Raw genomic sequence first — 23,768 nt, forward strand, 5'->3', positions numbered from 1 at the left:
GTTCTAGCACAAGTTCTCAAAAAATGCAAGATAGTTTTGAAAATTAAATTTAAAAAAACCTGAAATAAAACTAAATTATAAAAAAAATATTTTTTTGAGATATTCGTTACAAAAAATATTGTACGTAACTTTTTTGGAAAGCAACTTCACACATCCGCAATTCATGCAATCCTCGCTACGCTCGTGTCGCAAACAAAGTACTGTGTACTACTCATGTTTTTTCTACCTTTACTCATAGTAAATTTCCTATAACTTCTTAAAACTCATTAGTTATTCAATTAACTATGAACTTAAGAAGTAAAAAAATACAATAATTAAAAATGGAATCTATTGATTTATTTACTACACATTTTCTTAAATGTTTCCTTTATTGTCTAAGATATCAATTAAAAAATTATTCTACATTAGTTTTTCCTATAATATTACGTTGTCGTTGACTTTTTCAAAAACATTTTTCCATATTGTGTACTACTCCGATTTTTTCTTCCTTTGCTCATCATAAATTTCCTATAATTGAATTGGAAGTACTAAAAATTTCTTAAAACTTATTCAATTAACTATGAACTTAAAAAGTAAAAAAATAGAAGAACTAAAAATTGAATCTTTTGATTTATTTACTACACATTTTCTTAAATGTTTCCTTTATTGTCAAAGATATCAATTAAAAAATTATCCTGCATTTATTTAAAAGTTTTGTTTCTCAAAAAACGGAGCCATTTTTACAGTTTTTCCTATAATATTATGTTGTCGTTGACTGTCGTTGACTTTTTCAAAAACATTTTTCCATATTGTGTACTACTCAGGTTTTTTGCTACCTTTACTCATCGTAAATGTCCTATAATTGAATTAAAAGTACTAAAAATTTCTTAAAACTCATTAATTATTCAATTAACTATGAACTTAAGAAATAAAAAATATAAGAACTAAAAATTTAATCGACTGATTTATTTACTACATATTTTCGTAATCAAAATAAGATATTTTTACCGCCCTAGGCTATAGCCCATTTAGCCCATATGTAAATATGCCACAATTACTGATTTTAATTTTACCAATTACAATTATTATAATAGCCACAGTAATAGCATTTTTTAAGTAATCAATGAGCTGTGTTGGAACGCGTTTTGGTGTCCCTAATGTATATGCAACCACCAATACACTCACAGAAAAATGGGCTAGTTTGTGTAAAGTGGGCTTTACCGGAAATACTGACGCGCCCTCTAGCGCCTAATAGCCGAACTAAACCCTAAAATTTCGTAGCAAGACAATCCGTGCGCGGGAGTTGGCGAAATAATCGAAATCGATCAGTGAATTCCAGTTCGCGAGAGCAGCAGGTCGGCGAATTCAGGTTCGTACTAAATTTTTCCGCAATTTCACAATTTTATCTCGATTCATAACTGGCAAAAGCCACGTCGTTTCACCTCACGTGACCGCAATGAATTCGTAATTTATGCCCAAATTTTCCGATAATTAATCCGCTGATTGATTACATAACAAGTGACTTTGAACAAGTGGCCTTATTCACTTGTCACATCATTTTTTGAGCGTTCGCTTCGCATTTCTGCTTCAAAATTTTTGGTTATGTAAGTTTGGCTCCGGTTCAAAAACTTCACCTTCACCCACATCTAGCGTAACAATTATCTCTTATCAGCGAGAATCCCGAAGAATCGAGCAGACTGTGAATCACGTGTGTGACGTCAACGGTCTTCCAAAGTACGCTCCGTGGAATTTGCCTAACCTCTAGACACGTGGACGGTATTGCGTTAGCGTTACATCACCTGATAGCACTTTTTGCAACGGGATTTATCGAAAATTATCAGTTGCAGTTAAGCGAGCATCATGGGAGTACCGGCTGGTGATGTCGAAAAGGGCAAGAAACTCTTCGTCCAAAGGTGCGCGCAGTGCCACACTGTCGAGGCCGGAGGCAAACACAAGACCGGCCCCAATTTGCACGGATTGATCGGACGGAAAACGGGGCAAGCCGCCGGTTTTGCTTACACCGACGCCAATAAAGCCAAAGGTAAATAAATCAATATTAACTCACCTGGAAAAGCACGAAAAACAGCCATCTTTTTTTCAAAATGTGACATTTGGCCAAAGTGCCAATCGAAAATTCAGGGGGTGCAACCACACCGTATCAAAATCTCCAGATTAATAAACAAATATCGTTAATTAAGTCAAAAATAAGATTTCCATTTCTTCAAAAATTGCTATAATTTTGAGAAATTTAGTGGAGACAATATCGCCCGGTTGAGGACACTGCTATCCCAACAACCGGTGTCTAAAGGTTAAGACGAACAAAAAAGACGTTCCCGTCTTCATTAGTTCCGTTAATGTCGCCAGAGAGCGCAATTAATTTTCAATAATAAGACGTAAACATTATGCAAAAATGTTATCGGAAACTATATTTAAAAAAATTTCAAGACTACCAATTGGCACTCAAAACGCTACGAATACGGTTACAGATGCAAGAAAAAATGTTAGGGGGAATGTTATAAAAAAATTGAATTTCCTACAAAAAAATCACAATAACCACCTTATCTAACCGTTATCTGTGCGTGGTTATTTCCGATTATGTAACTTCTAACCTTTATAACGCCTGGTTATATTATATAGGTTAAAACCTATAGGTCATAAAATTTATTACAAATTAAACTTCTAAATGTTACTGTTAGTGTCTTTATCCAGCCTGTTTGGGGTGCACCATAAGTGTTATCCAGTGTTTTTTGTTGATTCCTTGTTGACGATTTTCAGAATAAAATAATCAGAAGTTCCATAACTAAACTGTAGGAATAACAGAACAAACATGGAGCTAGTTATGTTAAAAATAATACACTGACGCGTAATTAGAACAATGTGCTGCTATCATAGCAAAACTTCTAACGCCACAGCTTATTTAAAAAAAACTTAATTACTAATTTTCACCGTTTTCGGCATTTTAAAAATGTAATAGTATAAATAATGTAAATAGTATATACTATAATGAAATAGTATAAATTCACAAAGTGTTCTAATGTCGCCATTCCTACCTGACTACCACTACTGTTTTAATTTTTTTTTATTTTTTAATGTAGAATGTACAAAACTTTTGTTTATATTGGTCTGGACCTTCGATACTTCTACATTTTTTCCTCCATAGCTGATTCAATAAGCTTCTAAACTTCTAAGCTTTTTAACAACTCTTCTCAGTTTTGGACAAATTTTCAGAAATTGTAGGATTAAAAGGGTAGAAAGTGGGAAAAATCTATTCTTGTAATAATTTACTTTATTTTTGACCAATTCATTATCTTTGTCAACGCTTACAGTATTATATAGAAAAGCTTTTTTCAGTTAAGTATAAATTATCTACACTAACAATATGATAAGCATGAAGTATGACTGATATTATGTGCGTGGTTGTAAGAGGTATAAGTACCGAGCAAAAAAAGAATAAGCACTGTCGAATGGCCTTATCATCAACAAACTAGAAATTCTTTAGATCTGAAAATACTCATGCTAACTTACAATTTTGTGTTAAAAATTTATTGAATTTATTGTTATATGTTGTAGCTTTAGCTTTAGAGTGCAAAGCTCAACTTTTTTGCATTTAAATTCCATAGTCCCAGCCTGACTGGCAATTTTTGTTGCAGGAATCACATGGAACAAAGACACGCTGTTTGAGTACCTCGAAAACCCCAAGAAATACATCCCCGGAACAAAAATGGTCTTCGCTGGTCTGAAGAAGCCGCAAGAACGGGCGGATCTTATCGCTTACTTGGAACAAGCAACCAAATAAACTGCCGAAATCGCCGGTAAAGTCCAAATTACGACAGCCCGTATGTGTGTGCACATATTTGCCGTAATCTTGACTTTAAATCGCTCGTATTAGTAGTCATTTTGTCGGTTGAGTACAGTTGTCGTCACTTGTACAAAACCGGGGAAATACTTGTACAAACTAGCCAATTTTTCCTTAAATTATTCAATTGACCGACATTTTCATTGTAACGCTGTACAGTAAGCATTAGATAACTTATTTTATTTTTGTGTTTGTTTTATCTGTTTCACGTTACCGCAAGAAGATTCAAAAATAAATTATTATCGTTTATTTTCTCTTTTATTACAAAAAAAAAAAATTACACGTGTTGTGTTAACATTTTTACATTTATGTTACACGACGCCATTTGGGTTACAAAAAACTTGAAAATGTAAGGGATTTGTATCTCGGAAATGTCTCGGCCGTGGCCACACAACCTACAAGTTTCCTTGCAAGTGGATTGGTTCGCTTTTTCAGCCACTCGGGTTATCACAGTCACTGGACCCAATAGAGTGCCACAAGAGGTGCAGATAAATGCCTAAAAAACAATCGCTACATTAAATTTTAATCCATTTGGGATATTTCTGGATAGGAAGTGGATTAGTGGATGTTTAATTTAATTTAATTTTTCGTCAGTGCCGTTACTTACGTTTTGCGAAATTCTTCTACTTCAAGCTTACAAATCACTAAAATAGTTCCAAAATGGGATTTTTTGTTTTTTTTAACTATAAAAGGTTTTTCCACAAGATTTCACTAAACCGCGAAAAATCTATTTATTTTCACACAGGTTTTCAGTCGAAACGAAATTTTTTTACGAAATTTCCGCAATAATAAACCGCAGAATTGTTGAATACTAGTTCAAAAATGGTGCATTTTTACCATTTTCGAGCGTTTAAGTGCTTTTCCGTGATAAAGGCACGTTTAGTTCACGAGATTTCACAAAAACCGGTCAGAAAATTTACTCGAATTATCGGAAACGTGTTTTAAAACAGTGTTAATATTTTAGGATTTAGATTTTAAAAAGAAGGCTTACCAACAAAAAAAAGGTATCTTGTCAAAAATAAATCAAAAAATCGCTAAGGTAGGTACAAAAATTGTATTACTATTGTTTTTTCGAGCTATCTTGCACGTTTTTAAGGTAATATAATAATTTAATAATTCAGTTTTCTCACGAATTTTCGTTAGAAAGGAACGAAAAACCACAAAATTAAATCAAAAACTAAATAATTTTTAGCTTTTTTGAGCGTATAAACACTTGTCTGAGATAAAGCTTTATTAAATTTTTCGTTTATCGAGCGTTTTATGACGTTTTTCTCCTAGAAATGCAATCATTTCATGTAATTCTGTTAAAAATACATCGAAAAATCGTCAAGATATTACGTCCGAAATGGTGCCGTTTTAGCTTTTTGTCACGTTTTTCATTTAAAAACTCAGGTTTTTCGCACAATTTCGTTAAAGGTGGACGAAAAATCACAAAATTAAATGAAAAGCTAACATTTTTGTTTTTTGAGAGATTTCGCCAAAAAAGGCTTGAAAAATAACTAAATCTCTTAACTTAATTAGTGCGAGGAATTTCATCAAAAATATACAAAAAAAATTAACAATTTACGATAAAAAATTGTGTTATCATTGCATTTTTTCGAGCTTCCTAGCACGTTTTTGAGCCAAAAACCCCTGTTTTCACGAGATTTCATCAGAACGAACCGAAAAATTATAAAATAAGTCAAATTAAACCATCACTTTTCAAGCTTTTAAGCACTTGTCTAACGTAAGGCCTTATTTTCGCCACAAACACAATTATTTCGAAGACTTCCGTCAAAAATAAATCGAAAAATCACACAGTTACATCCAAAAATAGTGTTACTATGCCAATTTTGAGGTTTCTACCACTTTTTTGAGCTAAAAACAGATTTTTTATAAGATGTTTTTGTTAGGATAGACTTAGCAGTATTTCCCAGGTTTGCCAAAAAAAGTATTGTAATGGCGGAATTTTATAAAATGGCTAACGTAAAAATTACAAAATAATAAATTGAAATAAAATTGGCAGCACCCCATTGTCTCTGTGGGCCATAAATTATTTTTCTTTAAAAAATTAATTATGTTTTCATGTTCAAGATTCATCAAAATTTCGACTTTTACGGATTCTAGATAGTTTGTTGAACGCGTTTTTATCGAACACTTGGAGAGAGATATTACCACTTTATATCTATGAAAACAGAACTCAATGCTTATTAAATAATAAGAACAGGTAATAATATTATGAACAAAAATCAGCTTTTCGTACACAAATTTTAATAAAAAAGGACGCTTCTGCTGAAAAAATAAACTTATTTATCGACGGAAACAATTATATGTTATGAAGACTGGTTATCAGTTTTCTGTAATTTGAACTGAAATAGGCGAGAAGTTAAAGCAAGTTCTAAATTCTTCTTCAGACTTTAAAAGTTTAAAAATAATATTGGCATTTTTTTTTATTCCTTCGTATTATTTGTTTTCTATCTCACATAATTATTTTGCATTTTCCTTGCTTTCTTTTTAATAAAAATTGGAAATTGCAGCGTTAATTAAGCACTTTTTGTCACATCTACATCAAAAACTGTTATCTGATAACGGAATTTGACCCTGTTTCTGTGTTTTCGTATCTATATTTTCATCTAGGATATTTTGCCAACATTAGTGACATTTTTTCAAAATAAATCAAATACTGGACGCAATTTTTTTTTTACTAAAATTCCTCCAAATGAATTGGCTGAAAGTATTTACTGTAATCTGTTCCTAATTTTAAAACAAAAAATATAAAAAATACGTAATAAATAATTCAACAATATCTGTCGGATGTTAGAAGGGGTTCGAAAGGTGAAAAAGGTGGGGAACCGCTGAGATATAGGACCGAAAAAACCGTAAAAATTATATCAAAACGTATATCAGAGTTTTTGGGCGTGTTTTAATAAGAAATGTAATTATCTCGCAAAATTTTTAACTAATACAAAAAACCAGCAAATTAAATCAATAATGCTGTTTTTTCAACCTTTTTCAAGTATTTAAACACATTTTAAACCAACTAATCTGGGCGCAAAAACGTTTTAACACGATTTTCAACCAGAAACGCAATTATTTCGCGAAATTTCGGAAAAACATACAGTAGAAGAGAGAAAATTTGTCAAAAATGAAGCTAAGATGGGTGAAAAACTCACACTATTCGAGCAACGTTTTTTTACCTAGAAGTATTAATTAATAATTATGTACGTACTGTTGTTTTATCGGAACAGTGGAATAAGCGATCTTGTAACAAAAACGAAGCGCCATGACTGATCAACGAATCACGTTCCATCTCTCCAAATCGCACACCCCCTCCTCGTTTCCGCCCTTTGAGGGGCTGTCTCGTCAAAATATCGGTCGGCCCAGTTGAACGCACCTACAAATTTCCATAAAAAAAAAATAAAAAATACAACACAAAAATTATAAAACAATAATAATAATATTAAACAAAATCGCATAAACTTGAAAATTTTGGCATTGTAAGTTAGTTTACCGCGAATTTAGGCTTTCAAAAACAGGTTACGTTATATGTCAGTGTCAAATTGTTCAAATCCTACAAAATACGTTAAGTCAGTCAAGTTTTCTGCTTGTAAGTAACACTGCTTAGTCATTTTACCGATATTTGAGTACATTATTTGCACTTTAAGTCGCTAAAAAGGGACGTTCAGACAATCATAAAACTGCTTCACTCAATATTATTTACAGTCAAAACATGACAAAAACTATCAAATATAACACATTTTAATAAGAAATCTAAATAAATTAATGGACAACTAATCAAATACACCAAATAAACTTGTGTATTGAAAATATGAACGGACAAAAAAGAAGGCCGGTAAAACCTACTTTACAAGTTATTTTAGACAAATAATTAGTTATTGTTTTTTGTGAGCCGCAGATTGATTTAATCTCTCTCGTCATAATATTGAAAATAACCTTTGTCAGTGGTTGCTGAGTGTCTTGGTGGCCCCCCAGCCAATTTGATGGGGTTACACAAACAGCAATAGGGGGCTAGTTCGTTGCTGCACGCTTAATTCTTTTAAATTCGTTAATTTTGACAATGTCAAAGACAAACTTCAAATTTTCATGACAGTAGTAAAAGCATTGCCAACTGTCAAATTTAGTAACATAACTTGGTCCGAATACAACAGAATGAAAATCTCCAATATCCCAATATTACAAAAGTGATCCGACTTTTTTTTTAATCACCTGCCACTTATCCGAAACCATGTGTCTCAAGCGCTGGTAGTGAACGATCCCGAAAAATATTTGCGCTGTCATTTCCCTACCATCAATCCCCGAATACATGGTCTCAGTCCCGTAATAATTATAACCCCCTGCTTCCAACAACCGACCAAAATAATCAATCGCAGTGTCTTCTTCTGTAAATTTAAAGGGAGTTGCATCATGTACTAGCCCATGAAGCGCTGCCGATTTCCCAGCCATGACCTCAATCATCATAGCGATGGTCATACGAGAGGGAAACCCATGAGGGTTGAAGACAATATCAGGCACAAGCCCTGTCTCCGTAAAAGGTAAGTCCTCCATGGGCCACTTTTGCGAACAAATGCCCTTTTGTCCTGCCCGACTTGCGAATTTATCGCCAACGTTCGGGTTACGCTACAATTAAAATAATTACCAAGAACTCAATAAAAAAAAATGTGGGGGAAGTACCGGGACTCTGAACGTGAAACACGCCGTCCGATTGGTCGTTTCAAAACTGGCGCACAGTTTAACCATGTCGACAAAACACTCCTCTTTCCCCGAAAACTTGGTTACTTTGTACACCGACTCGTCCACACTGTAGTAACAGTACAGGGGATCCCCATCTTTCATTCGGCGTCCGATGATTGGCAAGCCGTCCGTGTCTAAGAATTCGGCCAGTTCCGGTTTTTCCGGGTTTCGGCAAAAATACGAAGACTCGTGTTCAAGTGTTACAAATTCGGTTTTGTAAATGGAACCGTGGGCAAAACCACGCTCGTCCGCGGCTTTGTTTATTATCATTGCGTCTTCCATGTCATAGCCCTGGGAACAGATGGTTCAATTGGGGATTTTTCCGAAGTTAATGGGTTTACAGTGTAGCTGATAACGGCAACAATGGCGTTTGTGCCCATGGCGAAGTCGTCAAGGTTGATGTTGTCGTAGTGGACGGGTCGGAAAAGGGGAGTCGCCGGTGTTTGGAGGCGGTAGAGTTTGGTTTCGGATTGGGAACGCCAGTTGTGGCAAGGAGTGCCCATTGTTTGTTTGCCCATCTGGCACTGGTACATGTTACGGGGTGATTGGTTGCAGTCGGGCATGGGGATTAGTTGGGCTAGGTTTGAGAGGAAGGCCAGTTTGGAGAGCTCCATGTGGGTCGTAACACCTAAAAAAAACACGAAAAATTGCAAAACACTTCGGTTTTTAATAAATACGTTAAAACAAAAATTATTTTTTTTACTGGTGGCTGAATGACAGGATAGCACCAAAACAGCTGAGAATAGAGATAGGGTCTCCAGTTTTTAGCAGAAAATTTGATTCTTCACAACTTTACTCTTTACACTTTTTTTACCCAATGAAAATTAGAACTAAACAGTTTTTGATAAAAGTTTTTTTTTTTCGTTGAATACCACCGTCAATTTTCAACAAAATCAAACACAGGTAAGGATAGGAAGTGTCTCTCCTTGTGAATATTTTCACATTTGTAAATAATTTACTAAATTTTTAAGTTACGACATAATGTAAAAATTCAGTTAACGAGCAGTAAAGAAAAAAGTTTTTTTGAATAACCAAATGAAAAACAAATTGCAATCTTTTGTATGTAATCTATCTTATTCGAACTTACCCTATAATGTTTGATAGATAATATACTGATTTTTTTTATTATTCCTTCAATAAATAAAATTATAAAATTTTGATGCACCGCTCGGTTACCGATAAGGGACAACTGGTCAAGAGGTTCCTGTTTTTCTCACCATGGTGTGCAATTCGGATACGTCCATATTTTTTTTTATTGTCACTAAAATTTTTGTACTTTTGTCTCGAATTACTATTGAAAATGCCGATTCTGTATTTTTTTACCTTGTGCTTACCATTATTTGAATAGATCATTTTTTTTATTTCATTGCTCTTAAAATTCAGGCTAGTTAGGCACTGAAATAAACTAAAAAAGTCCCGAAAGCAGGTCCGAAAAATGTTTTAGTAAATTCTCTTTTTTCACCAGAAAATAACTTCCAACAGATCTTGTCGAAACAAACCGACTAGTTTTTGAAAATAAGATATAATAACGTAAACATAGAAAAAAGAATAAGAAACAGAAAAGTATAACAAAATAAAAAACAATGTTTTTAATATGCAAATATTTATTCTTTATTTGCTTCTTTGTTTCACCATATACTCAGTGGTTTCAGCCAATTCTGGAAATTTTAGCTCATTCATGAACCAAAAACTAAAAGAATTTAAAAAATCGACAAATTAAATTAAATTAAATTAAATAAAGCGATCAGTAATAAATTCGATTTTGATCAGTAAAAAATAATAAATGCACAGTAAAAATAATAAATGCACAGTAAATAAAATAAATCGTTCAAATAAAATACTGTGCATTTAATTTGTACCAACTATTTCAACCAATTTCAAATGATTTATCTAGCTCACAAATAAAAAAAATCGATGATAAATGAATTGTCTTTTCGATTATCTACCCTTTTTATCCCTATCTGAATTGTTTGTGAAAGAAAAAATAATCCGCAGACTGAAAAAGTTTGACTTTAATTCAAAATTCTTTAAATTATTGAGCATCTTTTACTGTTCTCTCCCTTGTAGCTGTTATATCTTTTTCTCTAATCCAAATTAAAAAAAATTACTGCAAAATGGTGTGATCAGTAATCACTAATCAGCCAGCAATAGAATAATTATTTGGTAATTTAAAAAAATAAAAATAAACACAAGAAGACAATTACATTGCCACATAAAAAATGCAAATAAGAGAAGCAAATTAATGTATAATAATGATTCGACAGCTACAACAAAACAGTTATTTGAAGCTTATAAACAAAAACTCTAAAGATAAAAACCTGTAAAATAAGCGTTTTAAGAACTAAATAAAAGTGTAACAACAATAGAAAAATAAATAAAAAAAATCAATTTTAATTTTGTTTTTGTAGGTGGCAGCAAAAAAAATAAATTTGTTGGCAACTACGATTTTTGTAATTAAAATATACGCAAAGTGCAAGTGACTAACTTCAAAAAATTCAAAATCAGAACATTAATAATAACAAAAATACAAAGTGTAAAATGCACATTGATGTATAATTAAAAATTATTTTAAAAGAGCTATGAAAAAATTCGCTAAATATTTAATAGCGTACTACATACTCGTTATTACGTATTATTTTTTTTTGTGTTTTCAGCAAAAGTATGCAAGTCAAAATTAAATTTAATGCATTCTTTAAAAGTAGAAGAAATGTGTTGTACTTAGATTTTTTACTGTTTTACAGAATACATAATTATGTAATGTGAAGAAATAAGAACAGATATAAAACCAAAAACCTTCAAAAGAAGATTTGTCCCTAACAATTGGACTTGATGAGATTTTTTTATTATTTTTGCCCTTGTAAGCAAAATACCTAACCAGTTAAGTAGTTTTTCCATTTCATTAAAAAATGGAGACCTCTTCAATTTAGTATTTATAATAGAAAACTCATTAAAAAACGGGAGAGCCAATTATGTCCAAAGTAAAAAAGTCCAAAGTATTTCTGTCCAAAGTAAAATGATTTTTATTATGATTAGCCCAAACCACAAGGACCTTTCAAGCTAATTAATTATTCAGGCAAGCTTATTGTGTGATTTATTGCAGACAGGTTGCAATCTTTCAACGAACCGATCGATATCGTAAATATTTTCGGGTCGCCCTTGTCAAAACATCTTATTGTGAGGCTCGCTGATCTTAAACACCATTATCTGTTGTTAAACTTCATGGTGTACAAAGAAAACGTTGCTACAATACTTCTGTCCACCGTAAAAAAGTCAAAAACGTAATTTCATCCAACATAAAAATATCCAAAGTATTTTTGTGTATAACGCAAAATGATCATTGTTCACCGTAAAAGTATCCAAGGTTTATAGAATTCTTTTCAATACCAAACATGGTAGCAAAATAACGAAGTATACTGTTTTTCTATGTCGCAAATTGTAAATAAAGTGTCTAAAGTAAAATTTAAATTTAATAGTTTTTAGATTATTTATATAATCTTGAAGGAATATATATCTGAATAATAAAGGAATTGAATATCTTTCGACATTTTTATGTCAAAGTGACATTGCGATTTTAAAAAAAAGGTTTTAAAGAATCTGCATTACTTCTGGTAAAACGATGTTTGCTAATACGTTAATGAAAACTTGCTTCTTTTAATAATATGCAGTTAAACAATTTTCCAATTTTTTTTCTTAATTTTAAATTAATTATTTCATAAATGATACGTTCAAAAAAAAACTTGTAGCGCTAAAATGTGGACCTTTGGTTCTAAAAGGTGTAATTTAAATTTTGTTTAAATTAATTAATAAATAAAAAAGTTATGAGGGGGGTGCCCTTTTCGGTGGGACACCCTGTATATTTATTTTTATTTTATTTTAATTTTTTATTTATTTATGTATTATATATTATTATATACATATTATATACACTATCGGACAAAAGTAAGGCAAAATGTTGAAAAATATACACATATTGGTATTTTAAATTTTAAGAGTTGGTATTTACTTTCAATTTAATTTTATAATAAATGTTTAAAGATATTCTTATTCGTGTTGAAAATGGATAGCCTGTGGGTAATTATTATGACATACTACTAGCTTGAAATATAAAAATGCCCGATATTAATGTGACAAAAGTAAGGCAACATTGTCAGAAAATATTTTCAACTCAAATTTTATTTTATTCAACATTTCCATAACACTACCCAACACTAAAATTTAAATAAATAGAACGAAAAATTCAATAATTTATGGCATAGCCGTTATTAAGTATAATTTTTTGGCACCGTCTGGGCATTGAAGAAATTAATTTTTGAATAACATTGCCATCCAGATTTGACCACACTTCCTTGATTTTATCTATCAAAGATTGCTTGTTAGGAAATCTTTGTATCCGGATTCGTCGCTCTACCTCTTCCCATAAGTTCTCAATTGGGTTGAGGTCTGGTGATTGGGCAGGCCATTGCAAAACATGAATATTATTATTTTGGATCCACTCACTGACCAATGCAGAAGTGTGTTTGGGGTCGTTATCTTGTTGAAAGATAAAACGAAGAGGCATTTCCCATTCTACATACGGCAGCATTACATCTTGGAGTATGTCCCTATACATGAACCGATCCATATTACCCTCAATAAAGCTCAACGGACCCACACCATTCCACGAAAAACACCCCCACAGAAAAACGCTACCATGACCATGTTTAACAGTGGGTGTAACATACTTGGGGTTGAATCATGTATTGATTGGCCGTCTTACACGTTTCATTCCATCCGAATTAAATAATTTGTATCGAGTTTCGTCACTAAACAGAACTTTCCTCCAATCTTGCATTGTCCAATTCAAATGTTCTCTTGCAAATAGAAGTCTGGCGCGTCTATTTCTTTCGGAAATCAAAGGTTTTTTAGCACGACGTCTACTAAAAAGCTTTGCTGCAACCAGTCTTCTTTGAATTGTTCGTGTACTAACTCCTACTTCCGGTATTTCCGCTATAATTTTAGATGCAGATTTCCATGGATCGTTTTCCGAAATTCTTTTAATGCGTCTGTCCATGTTTATAGTGGTTTTTCGTGGTCTTCCCGATTTTGGATTATTGTTTAAATGTCCTCTTTCGTTGTAGCGAATAATTATTTTAGACACGCTGTATCTAGGCAGTTGAAATCTTCTTGCAATATCCGCTTGTTTTTCATTGTTTAAGAAAGCATCTATCACTCTTTCTTTCAACTCTTTACCAATTGGTATACGTTGGCATGGCTCTTGTTGCACAAAACGAACTGTTAATATTGGCCTAACAAATTTTTCATTATAACAACATTTTTTGAAAAAAATCTAAATGTTGCCTTACTTTTGTCGTCTTAAAATAATCCTTTTTTACACTACAAGTCAACAAAGCGGTTTTTTTCAACCTTAATAAATAATTACTTGACATTAAAGACAGTAGCTTCCTTTGATTCTTTTAATAATACCATAGTTTGCCCGATCATAATTTATTTACATTAGATAGACATTAATTTCTATATTTTTCAAAATGTTGCCTTACTTTTGTCCGATAGTGTACGTATTATATAATATATTATTATATATTATTTATATATTATTTTCCGATCAGAAGCATAAATAAACTATAATTTTTTATCTAAAAAATTATTTACCATATCCACTCTGGATAATTTTACATTGGACAATTTTGTAGGCTTCCAAAAACAGAATTACTTTCATTTACGCAACCGATGCTTTTAATTGCAATTAATTAACCCCTAACCACTCCTACCTTTGTAATACTCATCCGGCGAGACGCAAATATCCATATAAACCTGCTCGAAAGTCCCCACAAACTCCACTTCCTTCGTCTTCAAATTCAACAAAGGCCTCATCATACGCGCCGGCCCCGTAAACAAATACAGCCCCGGAAACTGTGCTGTAACTTTCATCAACGGAACCAAAACAATTTCAAGCGTATTCGGCACTTCCTCCCCTTTAATCTTACACAACCGCAACTGTTCGACCAACTTTGGGGCCAAATCCCTCCTCACATACCCCAAAACCCTGCCATCAAGCACCACCACATAATTCTGATCAAACCCAACACTTGCCACATATTTCAAAGCCACCATTCCCAAGCGCGTCAAAATAATGGGAATATTTTCAACTTTCCGCGCATCGGGAACATCAGTAACGGAGCAATTCGTGGTCAGGTGGTTCAGCAGGCCGCAGGGGGCCCCATCGGGGGTGTGCACGGGGCAGATGAAGCCCCAAGCGTCCGGGAGCAGCTGGCGCACCTCCGTGGTGCGCATCTCCTGGAAGAAGGCTCCCCGATGGACGGCCTTGAAGTGCGACATGTAGCGCATCCGATTGATGTTTTCCGCAACTATTGTCAAGCCCTTGTCTTGCATTAAACCCAAGCCTGAGGAACTGGTGATGTTCCCAGTGGCCAGGAACATCTCGAAGGCGTTTTCCAAGCCACCTGACCGTTTGGCCGCTTGTAGAATCTCGGTTTGGGACAAGTGGCCGGTTAAGGTGCTGCTGCGTTTCAAAATGTTCGATTTGAGGCCGAATAACCAGCCTTGGAGCCGCTCTTTGATCAGTTGCAAGTAGAGGTGGCCCCCTAGGAGCAACTCTTGCATCATGACGGCGTCGGCACCCTCAGGTTTGCACTTGTCTTGCACGAAAACGAACAGTTTTTGGCACATGAAGACCAACATGTTGAATTTGTCTTCGGGTTTGTCGAGGTGGATCATTATGCATTTTTTGAGGATGAAGTCGGCGATTTCGGAGTCGGTTAACCAGTCGGGACATTCGTAAAATTTCACGCGGAACATTTTGCCTAAATAGACTTTGCAGTCTTCGTGCGTGTGGAGGTTTTCGATGTGGAGGTTGCGTAACATGTTTTGGACGCAACTAAAAATTTTTTATTGAACTATTGGTTTAGTAATAATTAGCAGTGTGAGGAAATCTTATGGGCGAAGGTTAGTGCATGGGCGCGCGCTTGCAGTCAGATAAACCTTTAAATCGAAATGTTGTGGAACAGCTTGCATTGTTGATATATGTTAAGAAAGAATATTAAAAAATGTTTAGACAAAGAATTTTTTGTTTCAACCCTCGCGAAGGGGCTGAAAAGACGTTTTAGCTAAAAATTTGCAAACACCTAAAATTGGACACATTTTGCGTTTACATACTCATATCTTCCTTCTGGATAAAGCTAGAAACTCCGCTTTTTTTTGCAAACAAATTTTCAATTAATGCAGATTTATACGTAGTTTAACAAGGTTGAGTTTTGATAAAAGGAAACCAAAAAAATTACATTTTCTTGTAACGTTGCATAATTGTGTAGTGAAATTTTCGAGATGCGAGTTTTTTAATTTAAAAGATAGACTTCCACATAATCGAGACGAAATAAAGCTAATACTTGAAATAAATTTTTGGTGCAAGAATCATTTCGTTATCTGTAAGACTCACCAAGTTATTGCAATTTAAAATTACTGCAAAATGCGCCTGAGGTGAAACCGAACCCTTTTTCCCTCTGAAGCGTGTTCATCGCCTTTGATAACATTTCGAGAGCTAAAAATCGTAATTCGTAAATAATTAAAAAATAATAAATGTCACTTATCTATTACTATTATACCTTTACTTTTAACCGCCCTAACTCTCTGTTAATTTTAATAATATCTAAAAAGTCAAAAAAACATTTTTATCTCATGTACTTATTTAAAAAGCATAAAAGTGACCCAGTAGAACTAGATTACGAAATTGTAATTCATTTCAAAGTATTCTTTGGTGTGACATTAATATTTTTTTAATTATTTACCATTTTTAACCCTTGAAATGTTTTCAACCACACCACGTTTCAAAGGGAAATACGCTGCGATTTCACCTCGAGCACATTTTGTAGATAACTAAATAATCCTTCTTTAAAGTCCTTTTTAAAAAAATATACAAATCGTAACGTTTCTGACGAATCAACAATTGTAGTTACACGCTGGGGTACTTGGTTAGATGCAAATTTCTAAAAATTTTAATCAATTAAAATCATTTGTTTATTGCTTTAAACGACGATGCACAAAGCATTAAACAATGTAAAACTTTAGTTTTAACAACTTAATTTTATTGAAAACAATTTTTCAAATATTCCAACTACGATCAAATTTCTAGAAACGTAAAATTTACAATTATCCATTACAGTTGAGAAATTTGAGTCTACGTTGATAGAGTTAAAATCTGTAGAATGGTCATTACAAGATAAATTTAGTACAAATATTGACGCAGCTACTAGAAATCCCGATTTTCTAGTTTTAAAACAAATAGCGAATAATGTACCACCTTCGACATATTTTGCATTAGCACCAAACTTTTTATTTACTCCTGTAACCAGCTGTGATGTAGAAAGATCTTTTTCGAAATTCAAAGATATTTTAACCGCAAAACGGAATCAGTTTTCGAGAATTTAGAAAGAATCACAGTTATTCAAGCGTATTTATCAGACAAAATGATTAAAATATTTTTATTTAGTTTTTAATTTTAATTTCCACTGAATTAAAACGCAACATTTTCAAAATGTAATAGTGACTTACGCTCCCCTGTATTAAACATCTTCATTGGTGTCCATGTAAGATTGAGGAAATGATGAAGTTATTTTTTAACGATTATGTCAAATTAGGTGCCTTGTCAGGGTTGGAACTAGCCAATCAGAAGCTGATATTAGCGACTATTTTAAAATTGGTTCAGAAAATAATCTTAACAAATGTACCGCAGACTTAATAAATTAGCGACTATTTTATTGCCACAATTTTTCTTGGGTACTCCGTAATTATAATAAAACAATAATATTTATGTTTTAATTAGATTTTTGTAAGCGACCGGTTACATTAATTGTATAAACCCCAAGTAAACTACGCCAATGTACGCGCTGTAACGGACCATTTATTTCATCGATAAATATGAACATCGCGAGAGCGCTACGACGAGTCAACTGATCGATTGTGGCTTCATGGCCATCCCATAAAATTTCCTCACACTGATAATTAGAGACTGGATCTTAGGAGTATTAGGATCTTTTTTGCAAAAAGTGTAAATCTGTACCTGCGAGTTAAACAAGCGTAAGTCTGATATGCGAAATGTTCAGTATAAACAGAAAACTTAATTTTTCTGATATAGTCTACTGTTAACTGTAACTTTGGTTTAATGAAGGGAGTCCCTTATATTAACATTAACATATTAACATTTTGAGCACATTTTCAGTTTAAATAAATACGCATTATCTCATTTTCGTAAAAAATGGACTATTGCTTCTTAAACTCGCAGGTACAGAAATATTTGACAGCATTTTTATTTTTCCTAAATTTCTAAATTGACTTGTATCACAAAGTTGTGTTTAACCTTCCTGACTTAATATAGGATATTTTCCCTCCACAGATAGTTTTCAATTGTTTAATTAATATTTAGTTTCAAAAACAATAGATTGGATTTTTCAATTTATTTAATAGTTTATTTTACATCTAGATTTTTGTTTCTTATCACTTCTTATACATTTTTTAAAGTTTTTCGATATTTTAAATTTTTGTTTCTTTGTTACCCCATATTTCATGTTTTGCATTTTCTAAATTTTGTAGTTTTGGAGTTTTTGGTGGTTTCGCTATCTTATAATTTCAGTTTTCCAAATTCTTAATACTCTCAGTTTGCAGTTCTATAGTTTTTTAATTTCTCATTCTTTCGGTCACTTAGTTCTACAGAATTTCAATGTCCAGGTGGTGTCAATAAAAAATAAGCATTTGCTTTTTTATGCAATTCCTTAATGAATATGTATTAAAAAAAATATAAAAATAAAATAACAATAAAACTAAAAAAATTAATGAAATAAAAGTAAAATGTATTGAAAAAATTAAAATAAGAATTTCAGTAAATGGTTTTTCTGATTTCGATCAGAATAAGGTAAGCTTTATTCCAATTTAAATAAAAATAAGAATAAGCTTACACAATTAAGCAAATGCTTCTAAAAATATAAGTCTTCTAAATGCTTGACTGATAGAATTATAGAGACGACTGGCAGGTGAAAATAAAAGACGCCGTTGAACTTACAACTTGTTTTATCATATTTTTAATTTTACTCAGATAATAAAACCTGGTTTTGTTTACCTAAAGACTTGTTGAAGTTTTTGAAAAAATAGCAGAACATTGCGCCTTATTTTACTATGTTTTTTATTACATAAAACACGGTATCAACTAATGAATACAATAAATAGTAAAATATAAACAATATTTTGGTTGGCTTCATATGAAAATTTAATTACGTATTGTGAGGGAATTCTGGAAAATAATGCAGCAGAAACTACATTTTTTGATCATTTCGCTCAATTTATGTCGTTTTTCACCGATTTTTTTAAACAAACATGAAAAACTAATGTTTTTAAAAATTATGCAAAAGCATAAAACGTTAAAAGAATTTAATTGAGTACATAATACTCAAGTTGTTCTTTAAAATAAATAAATGTTTTTTGCAAAAGCAAAATATTTATTGCAAAAAGTTTACGTTCTCAAAAATACTCGTATTCACATAATTTTGATTTTTTCTGCAGTCTTCTGCAGTTTAAATTCTTCAACAAAACTAGGCTTGAAAGATTTTTCATTTCATCCGTTTCTGAAATGAAGGCGTTAATAGATAAAAATCTAACAGGTGACAGTGGCAATTTTTTAAGAGTATTCCGTATTACAGGAATCTCTTCTTGTTTTCCTTCTATTGAATTAGAAACTACTCCAATCTCTATTCCAATAGAAATTTTTGATAATGTAGAAATATTTTCCTGTTCATCTAGCATAAAATCCAAAAATATTTTTTCGGAGGTGCTCAGTATAATTTTTTTATTACCAGTTACATTTTTGCGTTTTGTTTTTTATTGTGATGTTTAAATTATTGTTAATTGTTTTAATCAGTATATGTTTATCAATTAATTTTACCAATCTAGCGGGTTGTTAATTATGCATATTCACAATTACTTTCAGATTTTTTTTTATTTATGAAGTCCATTAGGGGGCACTTGCCTTTTATTTAAATAATAGGATATTTTAATAATTTTTTTTCTCAGGCAAAGATTCACCTTTACATGAAAAATCATCAGACGTTCTACAATAGCATAATAGTGAATAAACTGCAGAATATTTTAGTATGTATCTTATGAAATATGCTTGAAGAAAACAATTTTTCAAATTTTTTAAGTGACACACAACCACACACAAATGATAAATAATTCCTTATTACAGACAGAAACAAGTAAAAGAAATAAGTAAAAGCATTTCGTTATTAACATAAATTTAAGGATTTGCTATTTCTATTAATACCACCCACAGTTTTTTGTTTTAGTTCTTTTTTGTATTTCAGCTTTTCAGTCTCTTAGGACCGGTTTATAGAAGCGTCATTAATTTAATTCGCACTTAATGCGTGATTAACTGATCACGTGACCAAACGGAGACAATTTGATTGATCTAATCGCGTTGTTAACTTTTAACAACGAATTAAAATTTGATGCAACTTTCTATAAACCGGCCCTTAGTGAATTGTTTTTTTTTACAATGTAATGTTTTAATTAATTAGTGCTTCCAGTTCTGCAGTCTATTTTTCAGTTTTCAGAATTTCAATCTCCCCATTTTTTATTTTTTTTGTGTTTTAGCCTTTTAGTTTGGTGTTTTAGTTTTCTGGTGGAAATACTGTAGTTGTATATTAAATTATTTTTTGAAGATTTATGCGCACTAGCAAATGCACAACATTATTTTATTCAAGACGCTTTGAAAAATAACTAACTTTATTCTCATTCTGAAATTTTAGTAAATAACAGAAAAAAAATAGAAGCAGTAGTCTCGTCCTTTGCTGAAGCTATTGAACGCGTGAATAAAGTGTTCTTTTTTTTTAAACTACCTACTCCAAAAGTTGTGGAAAAAAAGTTAGTGACAAACTAAGACAAACTGAATACAAAATTCTAGATATAAAAATTTACTAAAAATAAAAATGTTAATTGAATGAAAAAATATTATCAATTTAGTACCAGTATCCATTTCCATACAATAAGTTTATTTGTTAGGTTGAATTTTTACAGAAAAACAAAAGCAAATGGTGCAACAGAGAACTTCAAGTTTTCGTTTTGTTTGTTTTTGTAATGGACCTTATTGCAATATTGCATAAAAATTACGTTTAATTTTTCCTGCTGTACGAATTAATAAAGAATATGTTCTAATTAGCAAATTTCAATACCAATTTTCTAAATTAAGTTTTTTTGTAACTCCTAAAAATCCAGTCTCTAGTAACAATTTATGCTTACTCCAAGTAGTAGGAATCGTGCTGGTACCCTTGTATCAACTTCTGGTAAATAAACTGGTCGCAATAATCGCACAAACATTTCAAAATCAGGACTAACGGCGTGTAGTACAAAACTTTCTTGTAACTGAACATTAATTTGGCGGTTCCATCCGTAACAAAATGTAAAACATTCGTCTAAAAATGTAAAATTATACCAAGTTTTTGGTAATTTTTTTAAAAAATTACAGTGGCCGTTTGGTCCTCCCTGACACACCTCATGGAAATACCACAGTCTGAAAAAATCGAGCCCCGCGCTTTCCAGCCCGAGCGTTTTATAGCAATTGGATAGTTCCGACGTGTCATTAGCAACATCCTTACTAGTCTCTCGTGGCCTTTGACCACAAAATAGCCCCCCCATTCCTGCTCATGCTCCCCGTGTTTGACCAACTCTGCGGGGGACATGGCGCTCAAGTGGCACTTATTCGACTACAATTAACCTCGCCAATTAAAAAAACACACACAAAAAAACAAAAAATACTTTAATCATGATGGGCAACTGGCCCATATCCTTATCAAACGCCGTCTGTCTCTCCCCATTAATCGCCCAATTAACCCTGGCAATAAACCGCCCTTTGTAGGTCGCGGCCCTTTGCCTACACTCCGATGGAAATACTTTAGGGCTTTTGACCCCAACTGTGCCCATCGGCACCAAGGGGCAACTGAGACTAGCATCGGTTATTTCAAGTGTGATTTTATCCCCATTTACCATAAACTCAACCGGATTCAAATCAGAAATCGCCTGGTCTAGCCCCTGATTTATCATGTAATTGAAGCTAGACACGTGTGGGTGCCCCAATTGTTGCAAAAGCTACAAATTTGAATTTTTTCATTTGAAAAAAAAAACATAACCTCAAAAAAACACGTGTTAGTTTTAAGACACTTACCACGTTCTGTGACTCGGGGGGGCGCCCGAAATTGGGATCCGTGATATTGGAAAGGCTCGGCTCGTCCAACATTATTAAAACACTCACTTAAACTTAAAAATAAATAATAAAACGTGAAAATTGAACCCGACAATTGTCACTTCCCGGTGGCGTATGCAACCAGCAATACAACCCACCACGATTATTGCATATGGACAACCACCAATTTTAATAATTTCATTATTAAAAAAACATAATTGCCTTGTTGCCTTTAATAGGTAAAGGGGATAAAATGGTTAATTGAAATCGTATTGTCACGATTGACAATTTTATTGTCAGTCATAGAATAAGAGAGAGGAAGAAGCGAATCTCTCTGTCTACCCCTCGTTTTTTCGCGAAAGCGCCACCTAACCCTGAGAGAACGAACTAATTCGATAATAGCGGGAAATTCAAACAGGACATTTTATTTATTTTCCAAATTAAAAGAATAATAAATGTTAAATGTTTCTGTACTCATGCACTGTTACGAGACATTTTAATAAAAAAGCATCTGTAACAGTTGCAATAGCACAAAAACATTTAACATCGCTTAATAAAATGAAACAGTCTTTCCAATAAAAATTTATTAAAAAAATAATAACGTGCTGGAATGTATAGGCATACTCAGATGTAATAATATATGTAAATACAGTGTCTAAATATACACAATGATCCAGAGAAACTGAGTATGTTGGCATCAGATTAAATTATTGAATTAATACCTGAAAGTATACACTATTGGTATCCTTTAAAATTTAAATTCAGATTGCTAACAGACACAGTATTTCGGGATCAGTCTGTATACATACATCAGTTTTGTTGGTTTGATTACTTGTCTGCAGACTGTTCAGAAAAGCAAAAAAATATCAAAATTTTGCTTGTAACCTTTGACAATAGTCCAATTTTTAAGTCCCTTAAGGCTAAATTTAAACAACTATTTTTCGAAATTTATTCGCGGTTATAAGGTTTACGGACGTTTGTAAAAGCGGCCCTAACACGTACTTTAACAGTTTGATGTCAAAGTTCTTGATAAATTTTGAAATTTTTTAAAAGTAATCTCGACTGCATCATAGTTATTAGTAAATTACTCAAACACAAGGGAATTACAAGTGTGCTAAAATTATTTTAAATAAAAAGCCACATATCTGATATACATAACTATAACTGGAAGTTAACTGATTAAAACTACCATGTAATCATTTAAATTTATAATAATAGTAGGCTTTAATATTGATTAACTTGTATGATACTTGTAGAATACGTTTTTTCGCTTAGTTTCTAAATTAAGCAATCACAAAAAGGACAAACCTTGTTTTTTTAACAGGCATAGGCGTTATAACATTGTGTAAAACAACATAAAAGATTAAGACATAGAGGGACATGGCGAATTTGAAAACCTTGAACCATAGCAACTCCTAAACTCCCTGCTTTCACAAAATACTAGCTTCGCAACTACAATAAATTTATTTATTATTATGATATACCTATTAATTACTGCACATTATATTTAACTCGTCTTCATGGGATTTTCAATTACATCCCAAGAACCGTTATCATCTCCAAGGACGGTCTTCATCTCCTAACCATCAAGAAATTCCCTTATTAGAGAAGTTTGTGTGATCCTTCTTGGTGTAATATGATTATATTAATATCTAGAAATCGCAATTAATTGTTGTATAGACACCTTTCAGTAACGTTTACCTTAATTTGCCTTAAGTTGATTCATCCTTCATTAAAACACTGTCATTCACACTATACACTAGATTCAAATAAAAGATACATATAAAAGTAGAGATGTTTGATCACAAAAACATCCAAAAAATCACGTTAAATCGTTTTCTGAAGTCTTTAAAACACATTAAAACAAAATGTCGCCAAAAACCGCAACGACAGCAAAATAATCGGCTGTTGATAAATCAAAGAATTAAAAAGAGAAGTGTGCGCACGTCGATTATTTTTAAG

At 32.5% G+C, this 23,768-nt stretch overlaps 2 protein-coding genes and 1 long non-coding RNA gene across 6 annotated transcripts; 1 reads left to right on the forward strand and 2 right to left on the reverse strand.

Annotated features, from left to right (window-relative positions):
* Positions 1–1,208: 1,208 nt before the first annotated feature.
* LOC659690 (cytochrome c-2) lies at positions 1,209–4,084 on the forward strand. 4 transcript variants are annotated; one of them, XM_064357230.1, is made up of 4 exons: positions 1,464–1,583; positions 1,652–1,755; positions 1,821–2,020; positions 3,630–4,084. In XM_064357230.1, the coding sequence occupies exons 3-4, from the start codon at positions 1,840–1,842 to the stop codon at positions 3,773–3,775; spliced, it is 327 nt and encodes a 108-aa protein (XP_064213300.1). In that variant the 5' UTR covers positions 1,464–1,583; positions 1,652–1,755; positions 1,821–1,839; the 3' UTR covers positions 3,776–4,084. The 4 variants fall into 4 exon arrangements, with proteins under 4 accessions (XP_976104.1, XP_064213301.1, XP_015838018.1 ...); XM_971011.4 differs by lacking the exons at positions 1,464–1,583; positions 1,652–1,755 and adding an exon at positions 1,209–1,348; XM_064357231.1 differs by lacking the exons at positions 1,464–1,583; positions 1,652–1,755 and adding an exon at positions 1,252–1,348 and having other exon boundaries at positions 1,827–2,020.
* On the reverse strand, positions 4,068–21,978 carry Polr1B (RNA polymerase I subunit B). Its single transcript, XM_064357221.1, has 10 exons — positions 21,789–21,978; positions 21,383–21,712; positions 21,091–21,330; positions 20,867–21,039; positions 14,335–15,461; positions 8,908–9,194; positions 8,507–8,857; positions 8,042–8,452; positions 7,044–7,208; positions 4,068–4,331 (listed from the first exon to the last, which is right to left on the reverse strand). Exons 1-10 carry the CDS (start codon positions 21,858–21,860, stop codon positions 4,113–4,115), a joined length of 3,375 nt encoding a protein of 1,124 aa, XP_064213291.1. The 5' UTR covers positions 21,861–21,978; the 3' UTR covers positions 4,068–4,112.
* A 1,078-nt stretch (positions 21,979–23,056) lies between these two features.
* Positions 23,057–23,768, reverse strand: LOC135266463 (uncharacterized). Its single transcript, XR_010334522.1, has 2 exons — positions 23,508–23,768; positions 23,057–23,458 (listed from the first exon to the last, which is right to left on the reverse strand). It is a non-coding gene; the product is annotated as an uncharacterized LOC135266463 (long non-coding RNA).

The sequence above is a fragment of the Tribolium castaneum genome, chromosome 6 (genome assembly GCF_031307605.1).
Source record: "Tribolium castaneum strain GA2 chromosome 6, icTriCast1.1, whole genome shotgun sequence".
Lineage (NCBI taxonomy): Eukaryota > Metazoa > Arthropoda > Insecta > Coleoptera > Tenebrionidae > Tribolium > Tribolium castaneum.

Coding starts and splice junctions, on each gene's coding strand:
- LOC659690 (XM_971011.4), top strand. CDS start 1,840: ATGGGAGTACCGGCTGGTGATGTCGAAAAGGGCAAGAAACTCTTCGTC. Junction 2,021..3,629: donor CGACGCCAATAAAGCCAAAG/GTAAATAAATCA, acceptor TTTTTGTTGCAG/GAATCACATGGAACAAAGAC.
- Polr1B (XM_064357221.1), bottom strand. CDS start 21,860: ATGTTGGACGAGCCGAGCCTTTCCAATATCACGGATCCCAATTTCGGG. Junction 21,331..21,382: donor AGTTGCCCATCATGATTAAA/GTATTTTTTGTT, acceptor GGTTAATTGTAG/TCGAATAAGTGCCACTTGAG. Junction 21,040..21,090: donor GGGAGGACCAAACGGCCACT/GTAATTTTTTAA, acceptor TTACATTTTTAG/ACGAATGTTTTACATTTTGT.